Below are 26988 nucleotides of genomic sequence, written 5' to 3'. Positions count from 1 at the left end.
AAAGTGTTTTTGTTTGTTTTTTTTTTTTTTTAATGGGAAAACACAGTCACTAAAAAGTAACTGCTCTGCTTCATTAGCTGGGAATGGAGTTGGACTGTGAGTGCTGAGGAGTCCCCGGTGCATCCCGAATCCCAGTGGCTCTGGTGAGAGTGGGCAGATGAAAATAATTCATGAGAGTGTCCCTGGGGAGAAAACAAGGCAGCATTAATTTGTCTGTGCAGGCAGCCGCTATCCTGCCGCTGAGAGCGAGCCTTTACAGCTTGTGTGATTTGTGTGTGTGCATGTATGATGCACAAAATGCAGTCCTGTGCGAAGCAGGGGGGGTTTTACAGCTATTGCATCTTTTGTGATTTCCAGATCATATATGGTTGTGTACGGGTTAATTTTAAGTAAATTACCTACCAGCTCAGACTGAGATCTAATGTAAACTGCAAAATTGCTAGTTACAAAGGTTCAGCAGGTCAGCTTTTCTCCTTGGTGACATCTTTACAACCTACCGCTTGAACACCGTTCTTTAATTGGGTGTAGGTGGTTATGTAATTGGAAGTTTCTGTTGACGAAATGAAGGGAGACATCTAGTTTAGTGCCCCTTTCTTTAACCCAACAATGCCAGCACAGCTGATCGGAATGGAAAAAGAAGGCATGAAAGGCAGCAGACATTCTTTAAATACCCCAGGGAAGCAGATCTGGAAAAAAAGGAGCCAGACTGCAGTACCTGTTAACTTCAAGAGCACCTTGACTGCTCCTGGGTTCCCCCCAAAGAAGAGTTTTGCCTAGTGGTCACCTTCCATGCCTATTGTTACAAAAGGAGAAAAGAGAAAATACCACTTTCCACATCAGAACAGTTACGTTGCATAAGAGTTATTGATTGGCATTTTTATTTATTGTGAAATGTTCAAGGTACTATAAAATAATCCCTAGTCACTAGAATAATTACAGCTGGCCTTGCAAAGCGCCGCATCTGTTGGCGTTCCGGTTTAATTTTCATTGCAAGACATCTTGTCTCGTACGGCAGGATACGGCTTCTCTAACGCCGACAAGAGCAGCAGTGCTTGTGAGGCTTTGCTGGGGCCCGGGGCTGAGCTGCCGTTCTTGCAGTTGGAGGTATATGCGGAGAAATAGTTCATCCTGTAAAGCTCTGCTCGGCTCTTGCAGCAGCCAAGCTTGCTCATCAGCAGAAAGAAATCCCTTCGAAACGCTTTGGTGAAAATGGCATAGAGAAATGGGTTTGCACAGGAGTTGACAGGGTAAAATAAAACCAGCAAGATCTTGGAGTTTGTCACTGTGATGAGAGGTACTTTAAAGGCGGCGGATATGGCAAAAAAGGAGATGGGGGCCATGCAGGTGAAATCCGTGAAGATCAGTATCGCCATTCTCTTGGCGACCTTGGTATCTTTATTGGCGGCTACCAGCTCTGGGTTCTGAACAGCTATGTAAATCTTGATGTAGCAAGCACAAATGACAATGAAGGCAATGACGTTTAGCACTAAGATCAGCAGTATGTAGGCTTGGGAAAGACCGGTTTCAATATCCATAGGTAGACAAATGCTGACCTTCATGTAGCTGCTGACCCCTAGGAGAGGCAGCACAGCTATTAAAATGGAGAATACCCAGCCACCGAGCATGATGGGCACGGCATGCCTCAGCCGTAGCTTTCGATCCAGCTGCATGGCGTAGGTGATGGTGTGCCACCTTTCTATAGTGATCACCGTTAACGTGTACACAGAGAGCTCGCTGGCAAACACGGTGAAAAAGCCGGCAGTACTGCAGCCGCTGCCTGTTTGCCAGTCTATTGCGTGGTTGTAGTACTGACCGCTCGTCTGGGCGTCAACAGAAGCGATGAGCAGCAGGTAAAGTCCCATGCAAAAATCGGCAAAGGAGAGGTTGCACATGAGGAAGCGCGGAACAGTGAGCTTGTAATGGCTAGTTATGAGAACGAGGAGTACGGTGAAATTGCCAGCAATGGCAAGGATGTTTATAAACCAGATCAGGACTCTGAGAAAGCTGTATCCCAGGATGTCTTCGCAGGGATTAAATGCGTCTGGTTCCGGGGTGCACGTGAGTATCTTAGGCTGACAAAAGTCATACTCAAAGTCAAAGCCGGTCATTTCGCTGTCATCGAAAATGGCTGAGTAGCTGTAAGGAGAGGTTTCTTCATCTGTTGCGAACAGGTACGTGTTCTTTTCTGCTGACCACAGCGATGTGTTGTAAGAGTCATCTCTGTAACTATTTAAAAACAAACGTCCCCCCCCCGCCCCCGCCTTTGTTACATGCTGCTTGCACTCTTTTTATAAAATACAATAGATAACAGTTTTAAAACAGTTACTTCCTAGATGTGTTTCTGCAGGGTGTTTACATATAACGAAGCCTTGTAAGGATGCCTTTTGTTTGGGTAGCAGCCTTGGAAAGCAGCAGAGGTCACAGTCACATCCACAGGAATGCTTTCGTATACAACTTACTTATTTGTAAGTACTTTATCTTCATTGCTTTGTAAGCGAGCCATCTTTCTCATGCTGCCAGTAGACTGCAGTTCAAACTACAGTAACACTTGAATTGATGTATTTATAGGTTTGATGCATATAGGTTTATTGGACAGTTATAGAAGCCAAACTAAAATAACCTGAGGATTTTAACTGTGCACCCTTACCTCCTTTAAGAAACACACTTATTGAACAAAGTCCTGAGACTATGTATGGCTTGGGAAGTGCTGAGGAATTTGATGTTTGCAGTATTACGGAGTGAGGAGTGGAAGTGCATGGTTAACAACGCAACGTCGATGGCTAGGAATATATTAAGTTTAGACTGGACCCAGTGCCTAATTGTAAGTGTTTCTAGAGGTTTAAAATAGATCTGTCTAATCTCCCAGTTATCAATCGTGTGGGGATAAGCCTACCAAAGAGGAAACACTTTAAAAACAAGCACTGCCCCTTCTGATTCCTTGCCAGAACAGATACTTACTGCACAACTTTCCAGTCATCCCAACTGTGAGCATTTGGTGGTCGAACACTGGGTCTGCATTGTGAGACGGGGAAAGCATTTCTGCTGAGGACGACTCTTCAGAAAACTGGTAGCTTTCAGGTAACTTAAATACACGCTTAAACTTACACATCTACTGAAGCATGCACATTAAACTGTTTTTCTAGAGCAGGGTCTTAACTGTCAAACGAAGCTGACCTGTTCTTCAACTATTCCTGTTGGGCAAGTAACTTCCCAGTCTTGTAATCCTAACTCTTCTCTCCTTACATTAAAAACTGCCTGATATCTTGCTTTTACTTGCCTAGGTTAGATTGGAAGAGCAGGGAATATGTTTGACTCTCTTTATTAATAAAAAATGATTGTGATTGTCTGCGAAGGCCATGTAAACATGCTGCCATGTGCAATCTGTTTATTTTTTCTTCCAAAAAGAGCTCGGGACTTTCAGCCAATTTCTGCTGTGATTCCCAAACGTTTCAACTTGCAGCCTTTCAGCTCATGAATCATGACCTTTCTTCCATTTGCTTAATAATAATGCCTGCTCAGAGAATTGCTGGGATTGGGACTTACCAAAGCAAAAAGCTTCAGGAGCCAAAAGACTAGGCAGACTATTTAATGCACAGTAGGAGTGCAACAGATGCTAATCCAAAGCAGGGGGATTACTCTGGCAGAGGCACTGGTGATTTGTTTGATCATACTTCTCGCTAGGGTGTAACTTCACTTGCCTTTATAACGTGATCTAATGCTCTGTGTTTACTTCCTTGCTCCTCCCCACAGCCACCCCTGATAGAGGCAGTATATTCTTGGTCTTGTTGGCTGCCTGGACTTTGCCTTTTTGTAGTCCTGAAGTGCTTCAGTTTTGCAGTTAGGAGTGGAGTGGACAGGACTGACCAAGCAAGGCACTCGAAGATGCTGCAGGCAGGCAGCAAATCAGAAGCGGTGATAAGAGAATCAAGGCAGCTGTTGCTTTACTAAAAGGCCAAATAAAACCAAATGGCAAGCGTAGGAAGTCTCACCAACCAGCAAATGAGATAATGTCCAAGGAAGTCAGTATCAATCGCATTTCAGCTGTATTTAGCTGTTGGAATTTTGTGACCATAACCTTGTGTTTTTCTAGACTTTACAATGCTCTGACCCCACGTCAGGGCGGATGAGAAGTCCCAAGGTCACACATTTAGCTGAAGAGGGATGGACAGTAGCAAATTCTTAAACTTCTCCTGTGTCATCCAGCACGGCCAACACAACAGTTTTGATGTTGGCCTTTCTCACTGTCCTACTGAACACTATCAAACAGAACCGTGATGATACGGAAAGACACATTTGGAAGAGATAAACCAATTGCATGGCGTCCTCAAACTTCTAAGTCAGGGACTCTATTTCTACCATGGAAAACTACTGACATACAGACTTCTAATTATCCTTTCTATAGGCAAAAAAAATATTAACAGTAGCAGCTCTTCTTTGAATCACACAAACAACTGCAATTATCTTGGGGTATGAAAAGTCTCCATGTAGGCCATTAACTTTCTTAAATATTTAATCACTGTCTTGAAAGTCTTTCAGGAATTCAGAAGAGAAGCTGGAGTGAGTAAAGCTCATAGAATTACATTTTTCTTCCTTTCCTTTTGAACATCAAAATCACAAATCTTGGTTTAATGATGATAAAATTACCACTGTGCAACTCGTAAGTTGACTGAATCAGCAGCAAAAGACATGCTGGTCTAGGGAAAAAACCATGAACAGCAAGAGGGAGAGGTCTGTATTTGCTGTTTCCAGCATCTGTATGCAGAGAGGTACTTACAATATTTCATTAGTTGGCTTCCTCATGCTGCTTTCACACTCTTTGGAGAAGTTGCCAAAAATGGAAAGCCAGGAATTTTGTCTGAAAGAAGGATGAAAAGAAAGTTGAGTTTCCATCTGGATTTTGGCCAAATTCTCATCTTCTCTGCAAGTAAGCTTCATAGACATGTAAGGTAAGCTAGAGTTGGCCTCACAGCCAGGCGAACATTCATGTAGACCTCTGGAAGCGGGGAGGAGAAGGCTTCAAATACTGTGACAGTAGGCAGTACCTCATGGAGGGTATAAGGATGGTCTTTCAGCTCCGTTATTGTTTATGCATTTTTTTATACTGAAATAAATTGAGCTGGAATTAAAAGGTATATTTTGCCTTATGAAATACTGTATTGGAGTGGGACAGGTTCTCCACCAGTACAAATGGTAGCAGTTCTGGCTTTTAGAGAAGTGCATGTTAACAAATGCTGGTAAGCTGGCCTGATACTCTTATTTTAAAAACTGTTTGGGATCTGGAGGTAGACTTTACATGCTGGAAATAAAGCAATTTGAAAAGTACAAGTTGAAAGACGACATACTTGGCAAAAATCTCTGGTTTTGAGGCTTTGAAAGCATGGGCCAGGTACTCTACCAGCATGGTAGAGTATGAATGGAAATAGCTTTGTCTGACCTTGTTGCTGTGACAGTAGAAAGAGCTGGCAAAAACACTCAGCTCTTTTGTGTACTGTTAATAGAACCAGACACCTGGAAGCTTATAGAAAGTTTTATGTATAATGAGATAAATAAGGTACCACTCTAAGCCACTATGTGATGCTTATAAATAATGGGATTGCAAGAGAAGTTGTTTTTTTTTCTTGTAATTTTTTGAAGACATGGTATAACCTGCTTGTTGCGTCATCGCCCCCTCATTCAGGCCAGTGGAAGAAATTCTACGGAACTGAATGCTACCTTCTACCTCTCCTGCATAGCTCAGGGAATGAGCGCACCACAGTTGTGACCCATAAATCTCACAGATATTTGGTCTGAGGACTTTATTTCCCTAATGTCTGTGATGCTGACTGAAGTGAACCTGCTTGCCCTGTCAGATGTATGTAAGACCTTGTCACCATATCTCATTGATCAGAGACTGCAGTCCATAGGTGCTAAGGAAGGGGATACAGGGCAGGGGTAGTAAAAACTGGGTGGGATGACTGTATGTAGAGTACAGGGCTACAGAAGGGGGTAGCAGGAGACAGAAACAGGCGGCAGCTACGTCACCATGAGAATTTGTAACCACACAAAGACTCCTCCCTGTGTAACCTGGGGAGGTCTTGGGAGGTCTCAGTCTCTGTGGTCTTCTGCTGTCATCAGTAGATGACAAGGAAAACAGCTGGAGATCTGTCTCTCGTTCCTTTGTAATAGCTGGTCACATAGAAAATAACAGCCTGTTGCTTGTACAGGTTTTTCCAGCGGCCGGGGCTGTGCAGACAGGTAACGCTTCAACACTGCTCTGAACCCCGCTGATGCCCCAGCTAGGAAGGCAGTCTATCTTACAGATTTGCAGGGTTTCTTTTTCCCAGTTTACTAAGAAAACTGTCACTAAATATAAGAAAGTGAATTATGTCTGTTTTTATAGAGCATGATCATGTTTCAAGGTCAAGCACCTGAAAATATACTCTTAAAAACATAGTCACCTTCATCAGAATGAATGAAACGTTTATGTGTGTGTTTGTTTTTATCCCAGATATGCTTCTGCATTTAATACGCTCAGAGACTTGATCTGGGACCAAATCAGAGTTCAGTAGCAATGGAAATGTTTGACTGTAGGATCTTTGCTCTACTCTTGCAGAGGCAGGAACCACTAAGTAAAATGAGGTAGGCAGAGAAAGCATAGCATCACCCCTAATTTTACCCTAAAGAATTGGATTCTACTCCTGCCTTTGCAGTGTAGTCCTGATGCAATGGCACGGAGGTCACACAGATCAGGCTTCCCACAAATGACTGCTCCGTCTTTTCTGTAGCCCTTGTTTGAGACAGGGGAGAAGTGTGGTATCCTCACAGCTTCAACTAAACTCATCTGGAGTTGCTTTGGCTGCCTAAAGCCAACCAAGAGTTGACTTCTTTGAAAGAAAAATGCTGAAAAATTAGCTCCAGTTGTCTCAGAGTGACTGCCCCGAATTGGCGGATGCAAAGTTCTCTCTGCAGCACAGTTTCCAGTTCTAGGGAGAACAATACTGACTACTGTTATCTGAAAGCACTGGAACTAAGCTGAGTAACCTCTTTCTGTAGGCTTGTGTCAGGTCCTAATTTCAGCTCTTGCAAGCCTGCCTTTTCTACAATGTCGGCGTATCACCTGCATTAAACAAGCTACACTGCAAAAGGCTACAGGGGATTTTTTTTTTTTAAAGAACAACATGCTATTGATGGAGATGTACTTTCCATGTGCCAGTAGGCTTTTTTTAATTGAGATACCAAAAAAAAAAAAAGGCTTTAAGCAAAGTTAGAATAATGTTCCTGCGGGCAGAACCTGGGCACAGGATGAGATCTGTTTCTGTTCAAAAATAAATGGAAATAATTTTCCTGGCTTTAGCGGAGATCTGTTGTTTTGTGTGAGGCCTTGCTACGTACCCCAGCTTCCTTGTAACCAGAAAAAGAATAATCAAACCTCTTGAGCTGAATAAAGCAGAATTGCCATTTTGGAGCTTCTGAACTACTGCAGTACAATAATGTGTTATTCAGACTTACTTTTCTGTCCTTAGATTTCGAAAAGCACAGCAGTGGCTGGGATACGTTAGAACAGCTTCCAGAAGACTGCTGAATTTATCCAGCGGTGGCAGTCTCTTTAATGAGTAAGATGACGTTGCATTTAAGACTTGAATGGCTTCGAGCCCGTAACTAGGCAGGGACTCCAGTGCTGTTGAAGAAATATCCCTGCAAAATAAAGTGAGCGTCCTCTTTTCTTTTTAAACGTATAAAAATACCACCAAAGCATGATGGTAAGTAATAGCGACTTGTTTTTTCACAAAGGTCTAAATCCGTAAAGCCACTTCAGCACTCGACAGCCAGCTCAGAAACGTGGTCTGAAACTACAGAGCAGCGGAGTGAGAGCACCCCTGTGGCCCAGGAGCCCCAGTGTGGCAAGAAGCTTGCTTTGTCCTGGAGAATCAAAACCCACCACACCAGGGGTTGTGCCCTGACCTCTCCATTTGAAAGGCACCATGCACAGAGCAAGTGATGGATCTTTACGTCAGGGAAAGGGAGAGAAAGTGGGTGAACATGACTCTCCAGCCAGCTTAACAGGTAGGACACCCTCCTTGCTCTCTTCTTGGCCAGGAATCTTTTAATTAATGGTTATTAATTAAAACACATAAGAGTCCATCATTCTTGCCAAGAAAAACTTAAGCAGTCTGTCCAAGACAAACTTCAAGGGGGGCTGTCTGTGTGAGGAAAGGCCATTGACATGACTAAGAATTTTCAGAGTGAAGCTATTAAACGGGGGGAAAAAAGGCTGCAATTGTGAAAGTGGTATTAGTACTGCCACGTACTGTAAAGCACCAATAAAAGGAACAAAATGGCACGTGAGGCAGAGTGCTATTTACAGAGCCACCCATTGCGTTTTATTGCATGGAGTTATAGCCAGTGCAGCCCTCCAGTAAGTACTTGATTAATAAAGCATGAGGATGGTAATAATGTGTTTTATTCAGCACAGGCTTATAGCATGCAATCAGCCAGTTCACTTCTATAACAAATTTATAAATAATATATTGTACAAACACAGTCATCCTACCAATAGACAAGTTACCTGGTAATGTCAGACTATAAGGCACAGGGGTGGGATCAGGAGGATCTGACACAAATAAAGCAAAGGACAAAATATCTGTGGGGCAGAGCTCAACGCCAACGCTAGAACTGGATGATAGGCGTTTGTCATGGTGCAAACCGAGCCTTCCGCCCTGTAATTTCACAGCATCCCATTGGCATGTTTCTGTTTTACAAGCAGAGGGTAAGAGATCGAATCTCATTCCAGGCTCAAAGCCTGAGTTTGCTGAGAGGACGCAGCCCACGCAGCACAGGGCAGTTCCTGTGGGACACCAATAAATTCAGGTAACGGAGCGGTGGGTACTTACAGGACGTCTGGCCCTGTGGCCCCTCTCAGGGCATCGTTGTGTATCCACCTGAGGTTCTTATTGTCCTTCAGGATTCTGTGGAATCAAACATTAACTCTTTATGTCTTTTATTTTAAAACAACCCTTTTTTGGTTTCTCCTTCCTGTCTATTTCCTCTCGATCCTCTCTCCCACCCTAGCGGTTGCTGTTGCAGTATCTGGCTCATACTTCTCTTGTGACCTTTCCCTCCACTGATGCCATCAGACTATTATCATCCGCACTTAATTCTGATCATTCCCCATTTCTTCTGACTTAAACCAGGACCGGCCAGTCTGGTTCCTTCACTACAGTAGCAGCGTATAAAAATGCAGCAGAAGTTTTGCCCAAACCAAGAGGCTTGTCCCAGAGTGTGTGAGAGTGATTTAAAAATGAGTGACGTTTGCAGACGTAAAATGTAGGTTCCTCAGTTTGGGCTATGGTTTCAAGCTTTCCCCTGTTGCTGCTAAGTTTAAGAATTTATTAAATTTTATTAAAAATGATGAGTTTTTCTCAGGAAAACTGCAGTGTTCTAAGGGATGGTGTTTCAGGAAAAGCAGTAAGTGCTGCAGGATTAACAACCGACTTGCGATGAAACTGAAACGCACAATGTTCTAATGAGTACCAGGAAATACATGACACAGCCAGTTAAACTGAAGGAAGAGCCTTTGACTGTATTTGAACTATTATTTAGTGTTAAAAAAAACACTAAGAAGGGGGAAACATACTCACAATTGATTCAGCTTTGTCCCATTGAAGGCATGGCTGTGGATATCTTCAAATCCATTTTTATATAATTTGCTGGGGATTAAAAGATGTGTAAGGGAAAAAGATTTAGAAAAGACAAGATTATGTTTTGTACTACAGGTTTCAAATATTAATGCTGAATTCTTTTTATGATTACAGGGTCTGGCTTGTAAAGAACATAACGTAAATCATGCTGTCTAAAATTAAGATTAAATTGCATCTTAAATTCCCTAAGCACCTTCCTGTTTAGCTGTTGAGGAGAACTTCTGCTTGCGTACAGCTTCTCCCTCCTCCAAGGGGCTCACCTGTGCCTACCTTGGGCTGAGATCCAGAGACAAGACATTAGTCTAGGTAAACTCCTGGCACACAGACAACCACCTGGAGGCAGAAGACCTGGATTTTGTAGTGCCAGCACATGTAAATGGAAGACTGCAAGGGCTAGAGAAGAGGAAAGGAACTCTAAAGCCCACAAGGTGCTGCTGGATTGCAGATTCTCTGTGGACAGACAAACCTTCCAGCAGCCTAAGAGAGGGCTTTGCAGAGAGGCAGGGGTGAGTGGCACATCATCCTGTGGTTGATGAGCTATCAGTTCCTCCAAAGCACTGCTGCTAGGCTCCACTTGTGCTGTGGAAACCTCGCTGTCCCCTGTGCTGCCCGGGGACATGTGGTATCACCCTGGGTTCTTGATTCCCTAGCCTGGGGCCAGATACTCAAGGCTGGGCTCTGCTCCTCTTGAAGTCCAGCTCTTTTCCTGCATTAGGAGATCTAACCTATGGGCCTGATTTCACTGAGGAAAAAATCCATTTGCTATATTGTTAATCTTCCTAATATAATTTCAATATAATAATTTCTATATAGTGATTCTTTTTCTTTAATATTAAGCCCTAATAGAAAACTTGTCTCAGCTTATAAATTACAAAAAAGTTCTGTTGTTGCTTTTCCACTTGTTTTTGGGAGGGCAGAAACTGGGGCTGTAGAACCTGCTCCCAAGAAAAGCTGGAAGCATGGGGAGAGCCTGGCTACATTTGATAGGAGAAGGGGTCTATCCCAGCACAGTGCTGAAATCAGTGATTTGCTTAAAAACCACAATAATATGTAGGATCGATTCCCTATCCACATGAAACACTAACTGTTGGAAAGACTAAATTAGCTATTTGTAGTGCAAAGTATTACTGCAGGCTGACTTTACACCTCCATAGATTATTTGGGTTTCACCAGACCATGCTGCAACAACTGGAATTACTTCAGCTAATTACAGTTAACTGCATGGGGTGGAGTTAACATGTAACTCTCCTATTAGAAAGCTGCTGATAAGGTAATTCTTTTCTTCTTGGGGTGAGCTCCCGCTAACAAAAGGATGGCTGAAAAATGATCTTTGGCTGTCTCCTGACTGAGTTAGACTCCCTCTCATTTATTACACTTTAGGGTTACAGTAAAAATTTTAAGCACCTTTCTCCATCTCTTGTACGTGCATTTTCTTGCACCATTAACAGAATGATAATTTTGCTGAAGTTATTTTGAGAACTTGCTGGTAGGAAAGAGGCTCGTAAGATGAAATGATGCCCTAATCTAAGCAATTGCTCCTCTTTAACATTGCGTGGAGCGGTCTTCAATCACGTTTATGCTCAGTTCCTTTAATGGTTTCAGAAGGTACTGGTCAATACATAAAATCTGTGTCGAAATTACTGTCATGCTGGCACATTAGCCTGATGGAGGGCCTAATCCAGCCCACTGCAGTACTTGCTCCTGTGCGCAGCTCATTTGCGGGTGCAAATATGCATGGAGCTTTGTGGGGGGGCTTTAGTGCACACTTGTCTCAAGACATGGCTCCCCATCTGGGTGTGTACTGCCTTTTAAAATTCAGTCTGGTCTGCGAAGATTGGCTTTACTGGCCTCCAGATTGGTGCCTGTGGCTACAACACAAAGTAGGTGGCCTGCTGCTGCCCTCTATTGCTCAGCTGGTCCTTCCTCGGGAGACCTGGATTTCAGCCGTATCCTGCAGAGAGGCTCAGTCTGTGATTTTTTTTTTTTTTTTTTTCCCTTTTTTTCCCTATTTCAGCACTTTGTGGAAGTTTTGGTGAGGACAAGGGTGCTGCAAAATCCATACGTGGTTCTTGCTGTGCTGACAGATAACACCTCGCTTTGGCTTTCTGCTGCTTTTTGGGTTCCTCAGGTAGCGCATCTCATCAAGCCCACCCATCTCTCAGATGGCTGTAGCAATGAATCCACAGTTTGCTAAAACGGAAGGCCTTGGTGGGGAGACTTACGGGAATCAACGTAAGCTGAGTCAAGAGAAATCAGGGTAAGAACAAGCACTGGTACTTCGTACCAATTTCTTCTCTCCCTTCCTCTTCTTCAAGAGGGACCCTGTGCAGCTGAAGCTCAGCAGCGTTAGTTCTGTAGTATCAGCCTGGGCAGTCCCTGAAAGCACTATTTCAAGAAACCACAACCCCGAGGGAAAGAGAGAGACTGTGGCCTCCAGCGCAGGTTTTGGAGTTTATTCCCTGTTGATAGTATTTTTAAAAACAACATTGCGTGATGTTCCTGCCCATGGCAGGGGGATTAGAACTAGATGATCTTTAAGGTTCCTTCTAACCTGAACCATTCTATGAGGATTTGGATTCCTTCTCCTATTTTCTTTCCTAAGTGAAGTTAGGTTTCGGTTTATAAAACCCTGCTCTTCAGCTTGAAGAACACCCCTCCACTTCCTGAGTGGTTCAAATTTAACTCATAATACAGACATGAATTGTAGGGGGCTTAATTGCAAGATTTTTTTAAAGTCAAGCTGCTCTCCTCAAACAGAATTGTTATCCTCACAGAAGGCACTGGAGCTAGGACTATTTTACTTACAGTGTCAGCGATTCATTGTTCATCCCCCGGAAAGCATTTTGTGGTATGGTTGTCATACGCAAGTTATCACAGAGCTCCCTTTGGGAGAAAAAAAAAAAAGGTATTTTTGTCAGTGATCCAGGAACAAGATGGGAAAGGCTCACAGCTGGGTTAGGTTGGGTCTCTACTTACAAAATAAAATGAGCTTCTAATGAGAAGATCTGTGTCAGGTCTGGGAATTGTCTTATTCCAGTGTTACAAATGCTCCTAGAGAAAAGCATAATTCCTATTTACAGGAGACAAGATTTCCAGAGTGGGTGCAACAAGAAGTACAAGTCTAATAATGTATTAAAAGGTGAGTGATAAATGTCATAATTTTTAACTAGGCTCCAATTGTGTTTGTAAGACCTGTAAAAATTAAGTTCTGTAGCATCTTCAAGCAGTGTCCTGGAGAAGCAGCGTATGTTCTCTCTACATTAAGCACAAGGAAGAGATTTTAGTTACCCCTTTTTTATGGTCTCTTGTCTAGCTGAAAGCTTTATTCTAGAAATAAGCACTTAGCAGAACTAATTTGCAGACTTTACTAGTGTTTTGTCCATTACTGCCCTGGGTTACTTTATTTTCTTGCCTATTGGAAGACCTCACTATTGGTTAGCCGCCCATTAAAGCTGTCGTAAATGATGTATGTACTTTTAGTGTACTGTAATGCATGAAATGCTTTTTTTTTTTTCCCCTTATACACCTTTCTGTAATTTGTCTGCTTCTTTAGAGGAAAAAAAAAAACAAAAACAAAAAAAAGCAAACAGAAAAGAAACAGAATGCTTTCTCACAAGTATTTTAGCCTTGGAAGGTTTCTGAATGCTCCGTCCTCGATATGCAACAGATTTTTCGTGTTCAGGATTAATCTGTAATGAGGGAAAAAAACCACCAGTATTATAATCGTTATACCTTTGGGAGGGTCCTGAATTTTGTTAGTGATTGGACTTGTCAGAAAACAGTCAAATGCAGAATGTGTCAGAAGGCTCTCCTGCTGTGAACAAACTTCCTGAAAATATACCACGAGTGCATTTGAAGCACTATTGGTAATAAAAATGGCTTGTAATTGTTAGGTAGCTGACAAAAGATAACAGCTCCTGAATTCTTGTGGTTCACTGAGCTGAGATGATCTGGTTTGGATATCTTGGTCACTGGTGGGAGTTAGCATTTGGCAATTGTCTGCCGGTTCTTTGGGATGTGCGTTCTGGGCTCGTGGCATGCTTAATGCACTCAGCTTCTGCTTTACCACAGGCGCTCAGAGGCAAGAACATGCTACTGTCACGATGACTGTGCCTCCAACCGGTGGTCCTGGAGGTGGGACTGAGCGAGGAGCCTGAGCTCTGCACACATGTATGCGTGCCTGGTCCTTGACCTGCAATCAGATCCCTTTGCATCATACCTCGTTTCTGTCATATTACTGATGCCTAGCCAGGAAAGGCAGTTCCTTGGATGGTTTAACCTCTTAGATCACCGTGGTCTTTATCAGAGCAGTGACTAGTAGCACCAGACGCCTGCTTAGATCTGCATAAACTGGGAGATGGAAATAAGTATGTGAGAGAGGGGCGTTGGTCTCTTCTCCCAGGTAACACATGATAAGATGAGAGAAAATGGCCTCAAGTTGCGCCAGGGCAGGTTTAGATTGGATACTACGAAAAATTTCTTCACCAAAAGGGCTATTGAGCATTGGAACAGGCTACCCAGGGAAGTGGTTGAGTCACCATCCCTGGAGGTATTTAAAAGGCACGTAGGTGTGGTCCTTAGGGATATGGTTTAGTGGTGGCCTTGGCAGTGTTAGGTTTACGATTGGACTCGGTGGTCTTAAGGGTCTTTTCCAACCTAAATGAGTCTATAATTCTATGAAATACTATTTGCTAGTGGTTGCACAAAAAACGGGACAGACCTTCTCAATCAAGGAGCACTTTCTTCAGCTCTACTATCTGGTAAACATATATGTTTGCATAAAAGTCCAGTAGCCATAGTCCAGCTCCCTCCCTGTGCACGATTTACAAAATTCAAAGGTTTTAGCATATGAAATTGCACCAAGAGTTCAAATCCAAGAATGCCACTGAACCCACTTATCCTGGTCATCCATTGGTCTTGAGTGCAGCTGGGGACATCAAGCCCTTGCAAGGTGAGGCATGAAGAGCATTCAAGACTCAAACAGGTTTTCTTGCTAGCTTCCTGTAGCTCTTTAGCGGTCTTGCTTAGCTCTTTGCTTTCAGCAAATGACAAACTACCTATAATCAAATCCATTATTCCTTCCCTAAACCCACCATTGAGTCTAGTGGAAGTTGAACCCAATCAAAGGTGGATGACTCTGTATCTCTTGCTTGTGTGAGCGAGTAACTGTCTTCAATGGAGTTCACATATAAGGAGGAAAAAAAAAAAGGCTTATTTGTCCTCACTCAGTTACACCATTTCTAAGCCACTTGCTGGTCATGCTGTGTGAAAAAGGCAGTAATGAGATATTGAATCAGATTTATAGTTTTCAATTTCACTAAATATTTCAGAGCGTTCTCCTAGTCGTTGCTTTAACTCACTCTGTCTCTCAGATGCCTGTGCTATGCAGGTCAAGTTTAAAATCAGTACATGTTCTGTTTGAGTAATATTTTAGCGCTCAAAAGAAGAGCTATGCATACTAAGCAGCTGTATTTAAATACTGTAGGGCTTTGAAAACCACGTCTTCAAAAAGGAAGATTTTTTTCGTCTCAAATTATTTCTGAGCTTAGAAGGCTCGACAGTGCCAGCAGAAGTAGACAGAGAGCTCCACTCCTGTTGTTGAGCTTGCTGAAAGCAGTGGGACTTTCTTCGCATGGATGTCTTTGCATGATTTAGATCTCCAAGGCTAGACCTTGCACAGTGCTCGCTGTTTTATACGGTACTTTGGAGAGAAACGTTTCTCATCATAGATCTAATCCAAAACCAACCAAAGTAACAGAGAAAGATTTGGCCCAAGAATACTTCTCTGCAGACTGTTTACTCCTTGATGATCCCAAATCACAGCATGGATGCCTTTCTTCAACTGACGCTTACATTTCGGACAATATGGGAAGGCTGTCAAATGCGCTCGCTTCTATTCTCTCCAGGGAGTCACTCTGAGAGATTTCACTATAATGAAAAAGGCAGACACAAAGCAATACATTAACGGAAAAGATACCAGAAATCAGCTCTCTATTTTGTATTTCATCCTTTTATACCCAGTCTTTCCACCTCCCCCCCTCAATTTTTGTTTGGCAGAAGCGCCCGTGCCTCGCCTCAGACATCTTGAGAGCGGGTGCCAGTAGGGTTTGACAGAGACCAGCCTTTTCCAAAGGGGGATGCCAACCCTTTAGAATAAGTATCTCCGTAACAGCCAGTCTCCATTTTCTCAGTAAATTGTAGGTAAGGTACTGGCTAAGGGCCAGAACTAATGTAAACGGAGTGAACCCGAGCCTGGGAGCCTTTTTCCCCTATCGTTGCTCCCGCTTAGTGAATTTATTTGCATGGGCAAGGATGTAGGTAACGGTCACGGTGCTTCATACGCTATTATTAAGTCAGGATGATGGTCATCTAATCCACAGATGTAGAAATACACAAATACGCACGTAGTGCACTTTACGAATAATTTTCAGATTTAAATGCCACTTTCATTACATGCATGCAAACAGAAAAAAAAAAAAGTGGCTCATTTTCATCATTACGCTGACCAACATGACGGTTTTTGTGAGCGCTGGCAGATTTTGATGTACTGATGCTCTTATTCTGTACACGTAGTTCAGAATAACCAACGCTGAATATAGAGGGGGAAAAAAAAATCCACTCATTTAATGCTTGTTAAATGCCTGCTAGATTAAGATTTATGGGGCTCCGCAAAATTGACTCCTGAAAGGAAATAGTATATGTTGATGCATATATAGGGGAAAGGTCTTTATACCAGCGTCTTCTCTTGACAGGATTGACTAGAAGGGCACGCAAACTAAACCCAAGATTATACACTGTCAGGAAAAGAATCTTTTCTAAACAACTGGAATGCAGCTACAAAATCAGACTCAGTATTGTCACAGTCTTGAAAATTATCTTATTTTACAAGAATAATTGTATATAATTACAAGAAAACAATTCCTATTGGTGTTGATATAAAAACCTTAGACCAGAATGAATTTTTTCATTTGTAGAGGCAAAGGGGGATGCGGACTAGAAATCAGATATTAAACATGCATGTATTTCTTACAGAAATATTGATGATTTTTTTTCCATCATCAGAATCCAGTGAGATTAATATTTTTGGTATTGCATAAATGAAAGATGGATGTAGAACAAGTGGCCTGCTGAGCGCCTGATCTTCAGAGACTCAGGGGCTGGGGAGGGATCAGGGACTCCTCGCAGAACTTAAAGACTCTTTCAGGTCTGGGGTCTGAAACACGGTCCTTCCCCAGGCTCCCTCCTGTCTGCCACTGGCTCCCCATTTGCATATGTTTGAATGAGTTATGGCAGTGAGAATAATGTATTATCTGATTTGCAGTTAGTGATGAGTTGCCAAATAGATGATTTAGAGATTCATAATTTAAAAAGATGCCTTTTCTCAAAATAAGGCTAAATCTCAACAAAATTGTGAAGTGTTCTGTAGATTTACTTCAGACAAATACATCAATTTCTACGCTGTTAATTTGGAGAGATGCATTAAAAGGATGCCAGGAAATCAATTAAATTCTCTTTATGGAAGGGAAAATGTCAACGAACAAAAAAATTCTCTGTGAAGAATAGCATATGCATACAGTTTGGGAAAGTTTAGCCCCAAATCCTACAGGTAGGAGAAACTCTGTAGGTTTAAGTTGGCCTCCCATCTGAAAATGATAAATTCTCATTAATCATTAAGAAGCAAGTGAATGCAAGAATACAGCACCGTTGGATTGTACTATAATACTTTATTGCAGTGGAATACATGCAGCAGAGTTTAGCTTATTTTCTACTTGCTAGAGGTTCAGCACTAATGAAGTTTATAATTTGGCCAAAACTGTTTAACCAATATGCACTAAGAGCTAAATTAGTCTGGTTGAGTCTATTCAGGCATTTGCATCACGCTCATGCTTCAAGGCTTTGCCTTCAAGACTGCACCACAAAACGCTTTATTATTTCTCTTTTTCTATTATATCTCTTTTTGATTCCTTGAAAATAAATTAGTAACATCAAATATATGTTTTAATATCTGAGGCACTATGCGTTTTTGATAGGTGAAGTATAAAAAGTGCACCTTGAAAAGAAAGTGGCATTATTTGAGGTTCTGGGGGAGGGGGGGGCCACTCCCCTGTTCTGCATTGCACTGGTGTGTCATCACCTCTGTCCTTTAGAGACCACTTAATGCAGATAAAATAAAAAATAATAAGTAATGGAGACTCAAGCCTGCCATCTTTCAGCTGGAATAACAACAGGAATAAGGGCAAGAGCGGTCAGACGAGCCTTATGGTCTGAGCCCTGGATATAAAATAGGTACAAAGCCAAGGCTGGGGGGAAGCACCACGGACCCAGTGTGCAAAATCACAGCACTTGTAGGATCCAAGAAAGGGTTCAGTCCTACTGATCCCCTGCTGAGCGTATCTCTCGGTACAAAACGCCACAGAAATATCTTATTGGGCCATTATGTAAATGTATAATCACAGAATGCCATAGCTATCATTGCAGTGGTAATGTTTGATGATAGATTTCTATCTCCTCTGCCAATCAAAAGCTCCCATCATCAGCTGTTAAGCTGTATCCAGTTTTCTCCAACATGATTAGTATTTCATTATACGATCTGTTAAACAACTGTTAAAAATCACACTTTTTCAAAGAATCTTTTATATACTGCGTGTAAGAAAAGAAATGCTATGTTCATGCTTTCCCAGTGTTTTGTTTTGTTTTTTTTCGCCAATAGTATGTTTTAGCAACACATTTTCACATTATTGGTAAAAGATGATGTTTGGGATGGAGGTTTATGACAGAATTTCTAGCAAGAAATTAAGGAAAAGCCTGTGGAAAATGTTGTCAACTTACATGATGAAGGCATCTCTAAGTCCTTCAAAGGCGTGTGATGGGATTACTTTTACAGGGAGATGAGTAAATGATCTGAAAAAAGAAGAGAAGGGAGGAAAGGATTGTAAGGCATGGGGTTTCTTGTTTACAGATTGTACCATTACAGCAGGGAGAAAAACAATAAAGCACAATGCCACTTTATTTGCCTGCAATTCTCTGTACCTCCAAGACCTGATCCATTTACCATTGATTTCAGCTAAACGGAATTCAAAGGGTATTTGGTCAGTTCCTCAACAGCATAAATTTAAGACTAGTCACCATCAAGTCAATAATAATCATAACCTATTAAGTAAACTAAAAGCCTGACGGAAGATGCTACATTCACAGTTGAAGGAAGCTATAGGCTACTTAAAGTCAGTTCCTCATAAAAAGTGGCTTTCACGTAAAGCTTTCTCCATAAAACAGTATCTTTGCATTTGCTGGACCATGTTCTCCTCCCAGCAGCATCCCTGCAACTTTGCAGGGTGGCACCCTGAATTCGCTGGCAACGCCCTGGCTGTGTACAAGTGTAGAAGCAATCCACCTGATGTGGTGGATTTTTTACTTCTTTTTTTTTTTTTTAAATAAATTGCATCAGTGTAGTTAGTTGATTAAAAGCAAGTGTATATTTTCCTGTTTAATATTTTAGTTACTCTGCCTGAGAAGTTAATAATGATGTGGGAGACAGACTGCATTTTACCTTTCTACTCCGCATCTGAATCACAGTATTTTAGTATTTTTACCAGCCAATTTATCTAGCCATGACCACACTCTCCCTGATAATGGCAGTAGGAAAATATTTAACATATTTCAAGCCGTTATCTTTGTGCAAACAATATGCAGAGAGAACTGCTCCATTTTGCTTTATAATTACAAATATCTAGTCTGAGACATTTGTTTTTCATCCTTAACCACCCCCCCCCAAGGTTTTTTGACTGAAATGTTTCCGTGCTATTCATATAACCTGCTTTTTTTTGTTTCGTTGTCATAATCCTTTATATGAAGACGATGAAAAATGTTAATCAGCTTTCATATACATGTGTATTTTTTATATATACACACATATGTCATGCCCACACAACATAATGGCAGGCTGTCACACATAGGTATGCCTTGGGGTTACAAATCTAGATGTACTAAGGAGGCTGGCAGTCAATTCCTAGCTACGTTCCAATATACTCCGTATGATTTGGGGCAAATCATGTCGTGTCCTTGCACCTTGACTCCCTGGCAGTAAGCTGGAAATAACAACGCTTCCCTACCTAATAGGGATGTTGTAAGGAGATATAGATATATATATGTGTGTTTTTGACGCCACCGTGGTTGGGTCATATCTGTCTCTAGATGACTGCTGGCAAGTTATGTTGTGTGTGAGGTTTGATTAAATCAGAAATCATACAGTCACAGAATAGTTTGGGGTGGGAGGGACCTTTTTAAGGTCATCTAGTCCAACCCTTCTGCAATGAGCAGGGACATCTTCAACTAGACCAGGTTGCTCAGAGCCGTGTCCAACCTGCCCTATGAATGAAATGAAATGAAACTAAGTCATGTGTCTTGAAAAATGTGTTTGCCCCCGTGGGCACAGACAGGTAGAGACAACCTGCAGTAGGGCTCGACACTTGGAGACAAAAGGAAAAGAACTTCAGGAAGAAGTAAAAAGTAGAAGCTGAGCAATTCCTGCTCTATAATCCCGGCAGCAGGAACCTCTCGTAACTGCACCATCAGCTGGGGCCGCTTGGAAAACAAAACGTACATTTTGGGAAACTGTTTGCAAAAAAATATTATAATTTACAAAAGAAATAGAAATGTGACTGAAAGTGCAGAAAATAAAACCAGGTCTTGGCTTTTAATTACATCAAAGTCTTCAACCCAAGAGCCTCCTGCCTCCCTGCGATGTGCCGGTGAGCAGCGCGGTGGTTGTGAATTCCCTCAGTGCGTGGCTTGGACTGACCCACTCCCCCTGCCTGCGGAAAGCCGTTGGGAGCGGTGCTCCGAGCTAAGCCACCTCAGCTGTGCCATTAAATTTAAGTGGGATGACCCAGCACTTTTAATACTTATGGTAGTTAAACTGCATGACGGCACTTAATCCATTCTGTATTTCGACTTCATTGGGGTTTGTTTTTTAATTCTCGTGAATTCACCTTGATAGCTGGAACTGTGAACTCATCTGCATTGACATTACCTCGTCCCATTAAGCATCTCGCAAAACAGCGAGAACAAAGGAAAAAGGCAATTCATAATCAGCCTTCTCTCTTAATCCTTGAAATACTGGTGTAGCATGCATAGACGTAGACTTCCACATATCGATGGGGAAATCACATCGATAAAAACATCTTAAGTTCACCAAAAAGGTGAATGTTCCCATCCCTACTCTTGCCCACTTTACCTTTGTGGTTTGTATCTCAAAACCTGCCTATGTTAAAGGGAAACGTGTTCATTTAGATGTCTCTTTCTATACTTGCAACATTTTGAAGTCGACCCTTTAGCTTGCTAAGCACAATCCAGCATGAGTATATGTATAAGCATTTAGGTTAAGAGAGTTTTGAACTGCGTGTTGCGGGCTTAATTCTTTCCAAAATGCTGAGTAAAATGAGGCCTTATCTCATGTGTTGAAGTCTCTGCTATTGAACATGACTGGTGTCTTTGATAGCACACAACGAAACTCAAGCAGGTACTGGCGGGAATTAACTACTGATTTCTTTCTGATAGCACTCAGATGCGACCAGTTATTCAGCTCTCAGAGCCAAGGAAGCTTTTGACAAAAAAAAAGAAAGCACCAACTGGGGTTTACAAAACTACAAAGCTTTTCTACATCCAACTTGCCCATGCTACTCGCCTGAGTTCTGTAGCTCAGGAAAGGAGGGACGCATCCATCTTTAATACAAGCTGTTAACGCCGGTTTGAAAGAGTGTTGTTAGTTAAAGGATGAACTTTTGCACTTTTAAGAAAAACTGTAATGTTTCTTTCATAGTTAATACACCGCAACTCATATGCTTATACTTGCTCCTGCCATTCAGCAGCTGACAATACCGTGACTCTGGATAATTGTGGGAATTTTCATCCTTGCAGAAAGGATGGACAGAAAGGAGTGGGGAACCAGCCAGCCTTCTTGGCATTCACCAGCCCTTAGTGTTTCTATAAATCACGCTAGCTTTTCAAAGTACATCATTCTAGGCAGTGAGGTTTGAAATGGCCAGGCTAAATACCTGGAAGACTATCCAAGAACATCAGGAGAGACAGGAAGGCACCTAGGCTGACCAAATCCTGTCCTTGTCTGGTAGCTACAATACTGTTCTTCTCTCTTCAGCTAGCATTTGTTTCCTGTATTTTTGTTCTGAAATATAAATTTATACTGGATTTTTCACAGGAATGGTTACCTTCCTGTTATTAGGAATACCGGGCCCAGTAGAGAGCACAAGAGCAAACCACCTTCTGTCTCCCCTGCTGTGAATGTATAGATGAAACAGTAAGAGCTCTTCGGAAAATGTTCATGGGGCAGCCTATCCCAAGGACACAGTGGCATAAAACCACTATAGTCCTTTTTTTGCTTCTGGGATGTAGCTGAGGCAACTTGACAACAATTTTTATCATCTAAAAAGTAAGCTTCTGCTCCTGTGCTACCACATAGACTCAAGCTCCGAAAGAAGCTTTTGGGAGGTCTAGATGCCCAAAGCCCGCAGGACCACCTGCAGTCCTGAGGATGTGGAATTAAAGCCAAAGCCCACTCACACTGCTGGAGAAAATATCTCTATTACAGAATTGGCCTTTTGCAAAAAGTGATTAGTTGAACTAATAATAAATAAATAAATAAGAACAGAGGCCCTATAGCAATAGGTATGAATGTGTTACTGTAGTTGGGTTGGCTGTTATATTTTAGTGTTTCTATTTTATAGGATTATGGATATTTCTAATGTCAAAAAGTTGAAGACGCAAGGAAGGCCCGTGCTGAGAATGGCAAACATTTTATTCCGTGGTGTCCTTGGACTTAGCTCAGAAGAAGAGGAAATATTGATTTAACCTAAGACTGAACCCCCACCATTTTCCCAGGGTTTTTGTCAGCATCTGGGGGCAATGTATAGTAATTTATTAATGTAAAGGCATTGATTTTTAAAGCCCTTATATCAGGCATTATCTACCTGAAATGCAAACTATGATACTGGACATATCACAGAAGCAGCCAAAGAGTATTTCCTGCTAGGTGATGATGGGTGGGTGATACATTACCTCCTATGAAAGACATTTTGGCCCTGAACCTGAATTCCTCTGTCAGTCCCAAAGAGCCAAATACGCCCATAGTGAAGGCTCGGTAGACATTTCTATTTGGTCAGACTTTTGCCCCAAAGCTTTGGATTTGGTGGCTGATACTAATCATGAGCCACTCGCCCTAATGCAGAAGCCCTGCATGCAGGGACACACACTCAGACACAGCAAAGTGGACCCCACTATGAAGTTAGATTTTTGAAGGGACAAAACCGTATTAGATATCCAATGCTGATTACTGTACAGCTGGAGTGGGGTGCCTATCCATTTAGACTCTGCAAAAAAACCCCAAAGTATGTGTAAGACTTCAAAAGAAGAAAAATTATGTTTTGTTTCAGAATATAATAGTGTTTTAAAGATTGTTTTTCAGATAAGACTAAGAAGACACATAGCTGCTGTAGCCAAAATGGCATAGAAAGGTGTTGGATAATGGAGTTTCTATAGTGTTTCTGTAATGTCCAAATTAAAACCAGGAGCCTGAGAAAAATATGGTCAATTGAGGACTGTATAAAACACATCATTCTGCAACCGGTTGGAAGTCTTATCATTTTGAAAACTCTTCCAGCAATAGTATGACATGGCAAGAATAAATCGGGTAAAGAAAAATGGCTGAAATTTCCCTACAGGATATATACTAGAGACATAACAAATTATCAAAAGTACATTTGGAAGCACAGCTCATTACGGCATGACGGCCTTAATTACTCGGATATAGCTGGAGCTACATATTGGTGTTTATTTTCTTGACAGAGCATACGAGTAAGAAGGACTTCTCAGGTCTGGTCTGTGTTATAGCAGCACTAACGTAAGGATGTGGGCACACCAGGAACTGTTGGAACAACCTGCAGCGGCATTTTTTCCCCGAAGTATTAGTGCAATTGCAAGCCCTACACTGCAATTCCCCTGGTGTAGACAGGTACAGATGTAATTATGAGGGGGCAAAAATAACTTTTTCTTGTCAATTTTCTTGTAATTTTGTGAATTACACAGAACTGTGCGGGTGGAGAAGAGTGCTAAAAAGATATTGGTAAAGTATGGAAAGATGGAGTCAGTAAAATGACAAAGCTGGAAAAGCCATGTGAGAGACAGGGGGAGAAAAAGAGTAAGAGAGAGGGGAAAGCAACAGCTAAGTGGATAAGAAGACACTAGCATGAAAATCAAAGGAAGTGGTGAAAGGAAAGTAGAAGTAGTTAAATAAGAACTAAAAAAAGAGCGAGAATACATATAGACTTGTAGGTTTAGAGACTACACTCATTGGTACAGCTTTCTATTAAACAAAACCCCAAAATACAAAGAAATGGAAATTTAACGGTATAGTTTCAGGTTAAATATAACTAAGGTTGGATGTGGCCTAGAAGTAGAAGGAGCTGGGCATATCTCTGCAAATGCAGACTGAAAGAGGGATTTTTTTTGACATCTGAGTGTAAATATTTCTCTGTAGGAGTATTGAGCAGAATCTTGGTTGAACTCTTTTCTGACTGTAAAGGTGGTTTCTACAGCCAGCCTAATAGCTGGACTTTGTGAACAATTATAGATTAAATCTTATATTAAAGGGTGAAGGGAAAAGTTCTTCCCTTATTTTAGCCCATCATCTAGTCCTGTCGATCTGAGTGAAGCATAACTGGCAGCAGCCATAAACCCACTATCTCTCTTAATCTGATCACTGAGGTTGGGATGCTGTTTCTTTTGGGGTGATAGATAGAAAAAGTAAAAGAGTAAACCAAAAAAAGAAAGAAAAAATCACATAAATTTAGAGTTATTGATAACCCCTCTGGGCTGTGATGTGCATCATTCTAATAATCTAATCTAATAAATATGCAATCTAATAAATCTAATAAACATGCCAAATCCCTGCAAAAATTAACCTCCCCGTTTGTTTCTGCTGCTGCAGGGATCATCGATGTGAGCGATCCACCGCCTGCTCTGCATGTGGTATGAATAATGAGGAAGAAACGTGCTTGTGGCAATAACTATGGAAAGTCTCTCCAGCATCCACGGGCTCTGCTTTCTCTGACACTAAGGTAACACAGACAAATGGGGAGGAAAAAAATTCAGAACAAAGATTTTTCTAAAAAATTACTTTGGAGGAATGATTCACATGGCTCTAGATTAATAGAAATTAGTATTTCTTGCTCCTATCAATTCTTGAGCTAGGGAGAAAGGAAAGAGGAGATCAGGGATAGTATCATCCCTGGGGAATTTCAAGAGCATGTTAAATTTACAAACAAATCAGATGAAAATGGAAAACACGGAGAGGCTTTGTTACCAAAAGGGGCATAATAAGAAAACCCCAGCTCAATTCATGCACAGATAACCAAGGGATCCTAGAAATGAAAACTATGCTATCTGTTGGTCATTTAATCCCATATTTTGACGCCATGATTGTTTAGATCAGTGCTGTAATTGAGCCTGTAAACAACACAACAACACTTGAATACCTACGTGTACCAAATATTTGGTCTGGTCTGGTAAAGACAGCTTGGGGTATGGTGTGGAAGTGGGGTAGGGGAATGCTTGTGATTCCCTGTTGTTTTAATTTAATCCAAATCCCCAGAGGAACATCAGGCAAAGAGATGTGATGGACCACCCTACAGAAATCCCAACAGCTGCCAAAACTCACAGCAGCTTTATTACTACCAGAGAGGGGAAAAAAGATTAGTCACTAACTTGTCAAGGAGTTGGGTCTCGAAAAGAGGCAATGAGCACTGCTAGGAGGATTTTGATACTTTAATATAAGGGACATTAAATTGCACAAGCTTTGGGACAAGAGGTTGTGAGAAGCCAGTCAGATTTCTGAAAGAAAAAAACAAACAAACCCCAGAACCGACAGAAGGTTTAAGTCCAAATATCAACCTTTTGACCAGGTTTTTTTAAGTTCACCACGCCGCTGCAAGGTGATGTTTTTGCAATAGGGAAAGCGTCTTTTGCCTCTTGCCGTGGCGGGAGAACACAGCAAGTTCAGACGGCTGTACCACTTCTCGCTGTCACCGAGGCTGGTGGCGTGGAGAGGGTGACACTTCGCCCACTTGAGGACACGTCCCGAGAGGATGCGCATCCTCTTCCCCAGGAGCAAACCCGCTGCCGCCGGGCTCTTGCCGAGGCTGCCTTCAGCGCACGGCAGCCCCCAACGCCCAAGTCAAACTTAGTAAAACTTCACCCCCGAGCGCCCCGCCGGCTCTCCTCCGCGGAGCGACGCTCCGAAACCCCCGCGGGGCGCCGGGACAGGCACGGCGTGCTCCCTCCCGACCCGCCGAGCAGCCGCACACCCCCGCCGCGGCGCTCCCCCGCTCCCCGGCCCGGGCTCCCCGCGGTACTTACGCGCGGTCGGGCGCGGGTTGCGCCCCCGGCGGCGGCGGCGGGCAGCGCAGGGCGGCCTGGCTGCAGGCGCAGGGCTGCGGGCAGCGGCCGCCCGCCGCGGCGGGCAGGAGCAGCGGCGGCAGCAGCAGCAGGAGGGGCAGCAGGGCGGGCACCATGGCCGGCGGCGGCTCGCCTCCTCTCTCCTCTCCTCGCCTCTTCTCCTCGCCTCTGGTCGCCCCCCCCGCCGCCTCCTCCCGCCCCCGCCCCGGGGCGGGCTCGCCGCCCTCCGCCGCCGCGGGAGCCGCGCCCGCACCGCGGCCCCCGGGGCTCTCCGGAGGTCCTCAGCGGAGGTCCTCAGCGTGATGTTAGCGGTGAAGTTGGCTGCAGAGCCTGCAGGTGGCAAGGGGAAACTTTCCCTTGGTTGTCACGGGCTCTGCAGGCGGCTCCGTCCCCCGCCGTCCCCTCCCGGGGAGGCTGGGAGCAGAAGGGATGGGATGCTCTCCCATTCCTAGAAGTGTCCCTTGGGCGGTGGCGTCGGTGCAAAGCACCTACACAACTTGGCATCAGACTGCTGGCTAGGGAGGGGCTGGGAAGGTGGAGGTGCGGGCCCTGGAAGCTCCCGTTCGTCTGGCTTTTATCTGTTTTGAGAGTTTGTGTCTGGGGGAAAACACATCCCAGTTCCCCTAATGGGGTAAATGCTTGTTGTGCAGATACAGCAGCCTCGTTAGTGGATGGGAATGGTTGGGATACAAATGTCCCTGTCAAATGCTCTCTTACGGTTCTACGCACCGTTGCTGTATTGCTGATGAAGGATTATAATTTGCCTGCTGGGTGATCAAAAAGAGGCATTTCAGGGTGCGTGACTTGTTACTCTGTGATCAATTATACCCTTAGCGCGGCAGAAGTA

General features: G+C 42.9%; 1 protein-coding gene across 1 annotated transcript; it reads right to left on the bottom strand.

Moving 5' to 3' along the window:
- Nucleotides 1-977: 977 nt before the first annotated feature.
- On the bottom strand, nucleotides 978-26257 carry LOC128907205 (lutropin-choriogonadotropic hormone receptor). Its single transcript, XM_054195753.1, has 11 exons — nucleotides 26103-26257; nucleotides 18507-18578; nucleotides 15531-15605; nucleotides 13292-13366; nucleotides 12654-12728; nucleotides 12483-12560; nucleotides 9618-9686; nucleotides 8871-8945; nucleotides 7489-7674; nucleotides 4775-4855; nucleotides 978-2226 (listed from the first exon to the last, which is right to left on the bottom strand). Exons 1-11 carry the CDS (start codon nucleotides 26255-26257, stop codon nucleotides 978-980), a joined length of 2190 nt encoding a protein of 729 aa, XP_054051728.1.
- Between the last annotated feature and the right edge of the window lie 731 nt (nucleotides 26258-26988).

The sequence above is a fragment of the Rissa tridactyla genome, chromosome 3, assembly GCF_028500815.1.
Source record: "Rissa tridactyla isolate bRisTri1 chromosome 3, bRisTri1.patW.cur.20221130, whole genome shotgun sequence".
In the NCBI taxonomy this organism is placed as follows: Eukaryota; Metazoa; Chordata; class Aves; order Charadriiformes; family Laridae; genus Rissa; species Rissa tridactyla.
Note: the sequence above shows the minus strand (reverse complement) of the source record. Positions and strands in the feature narration are given on the sequence as shown.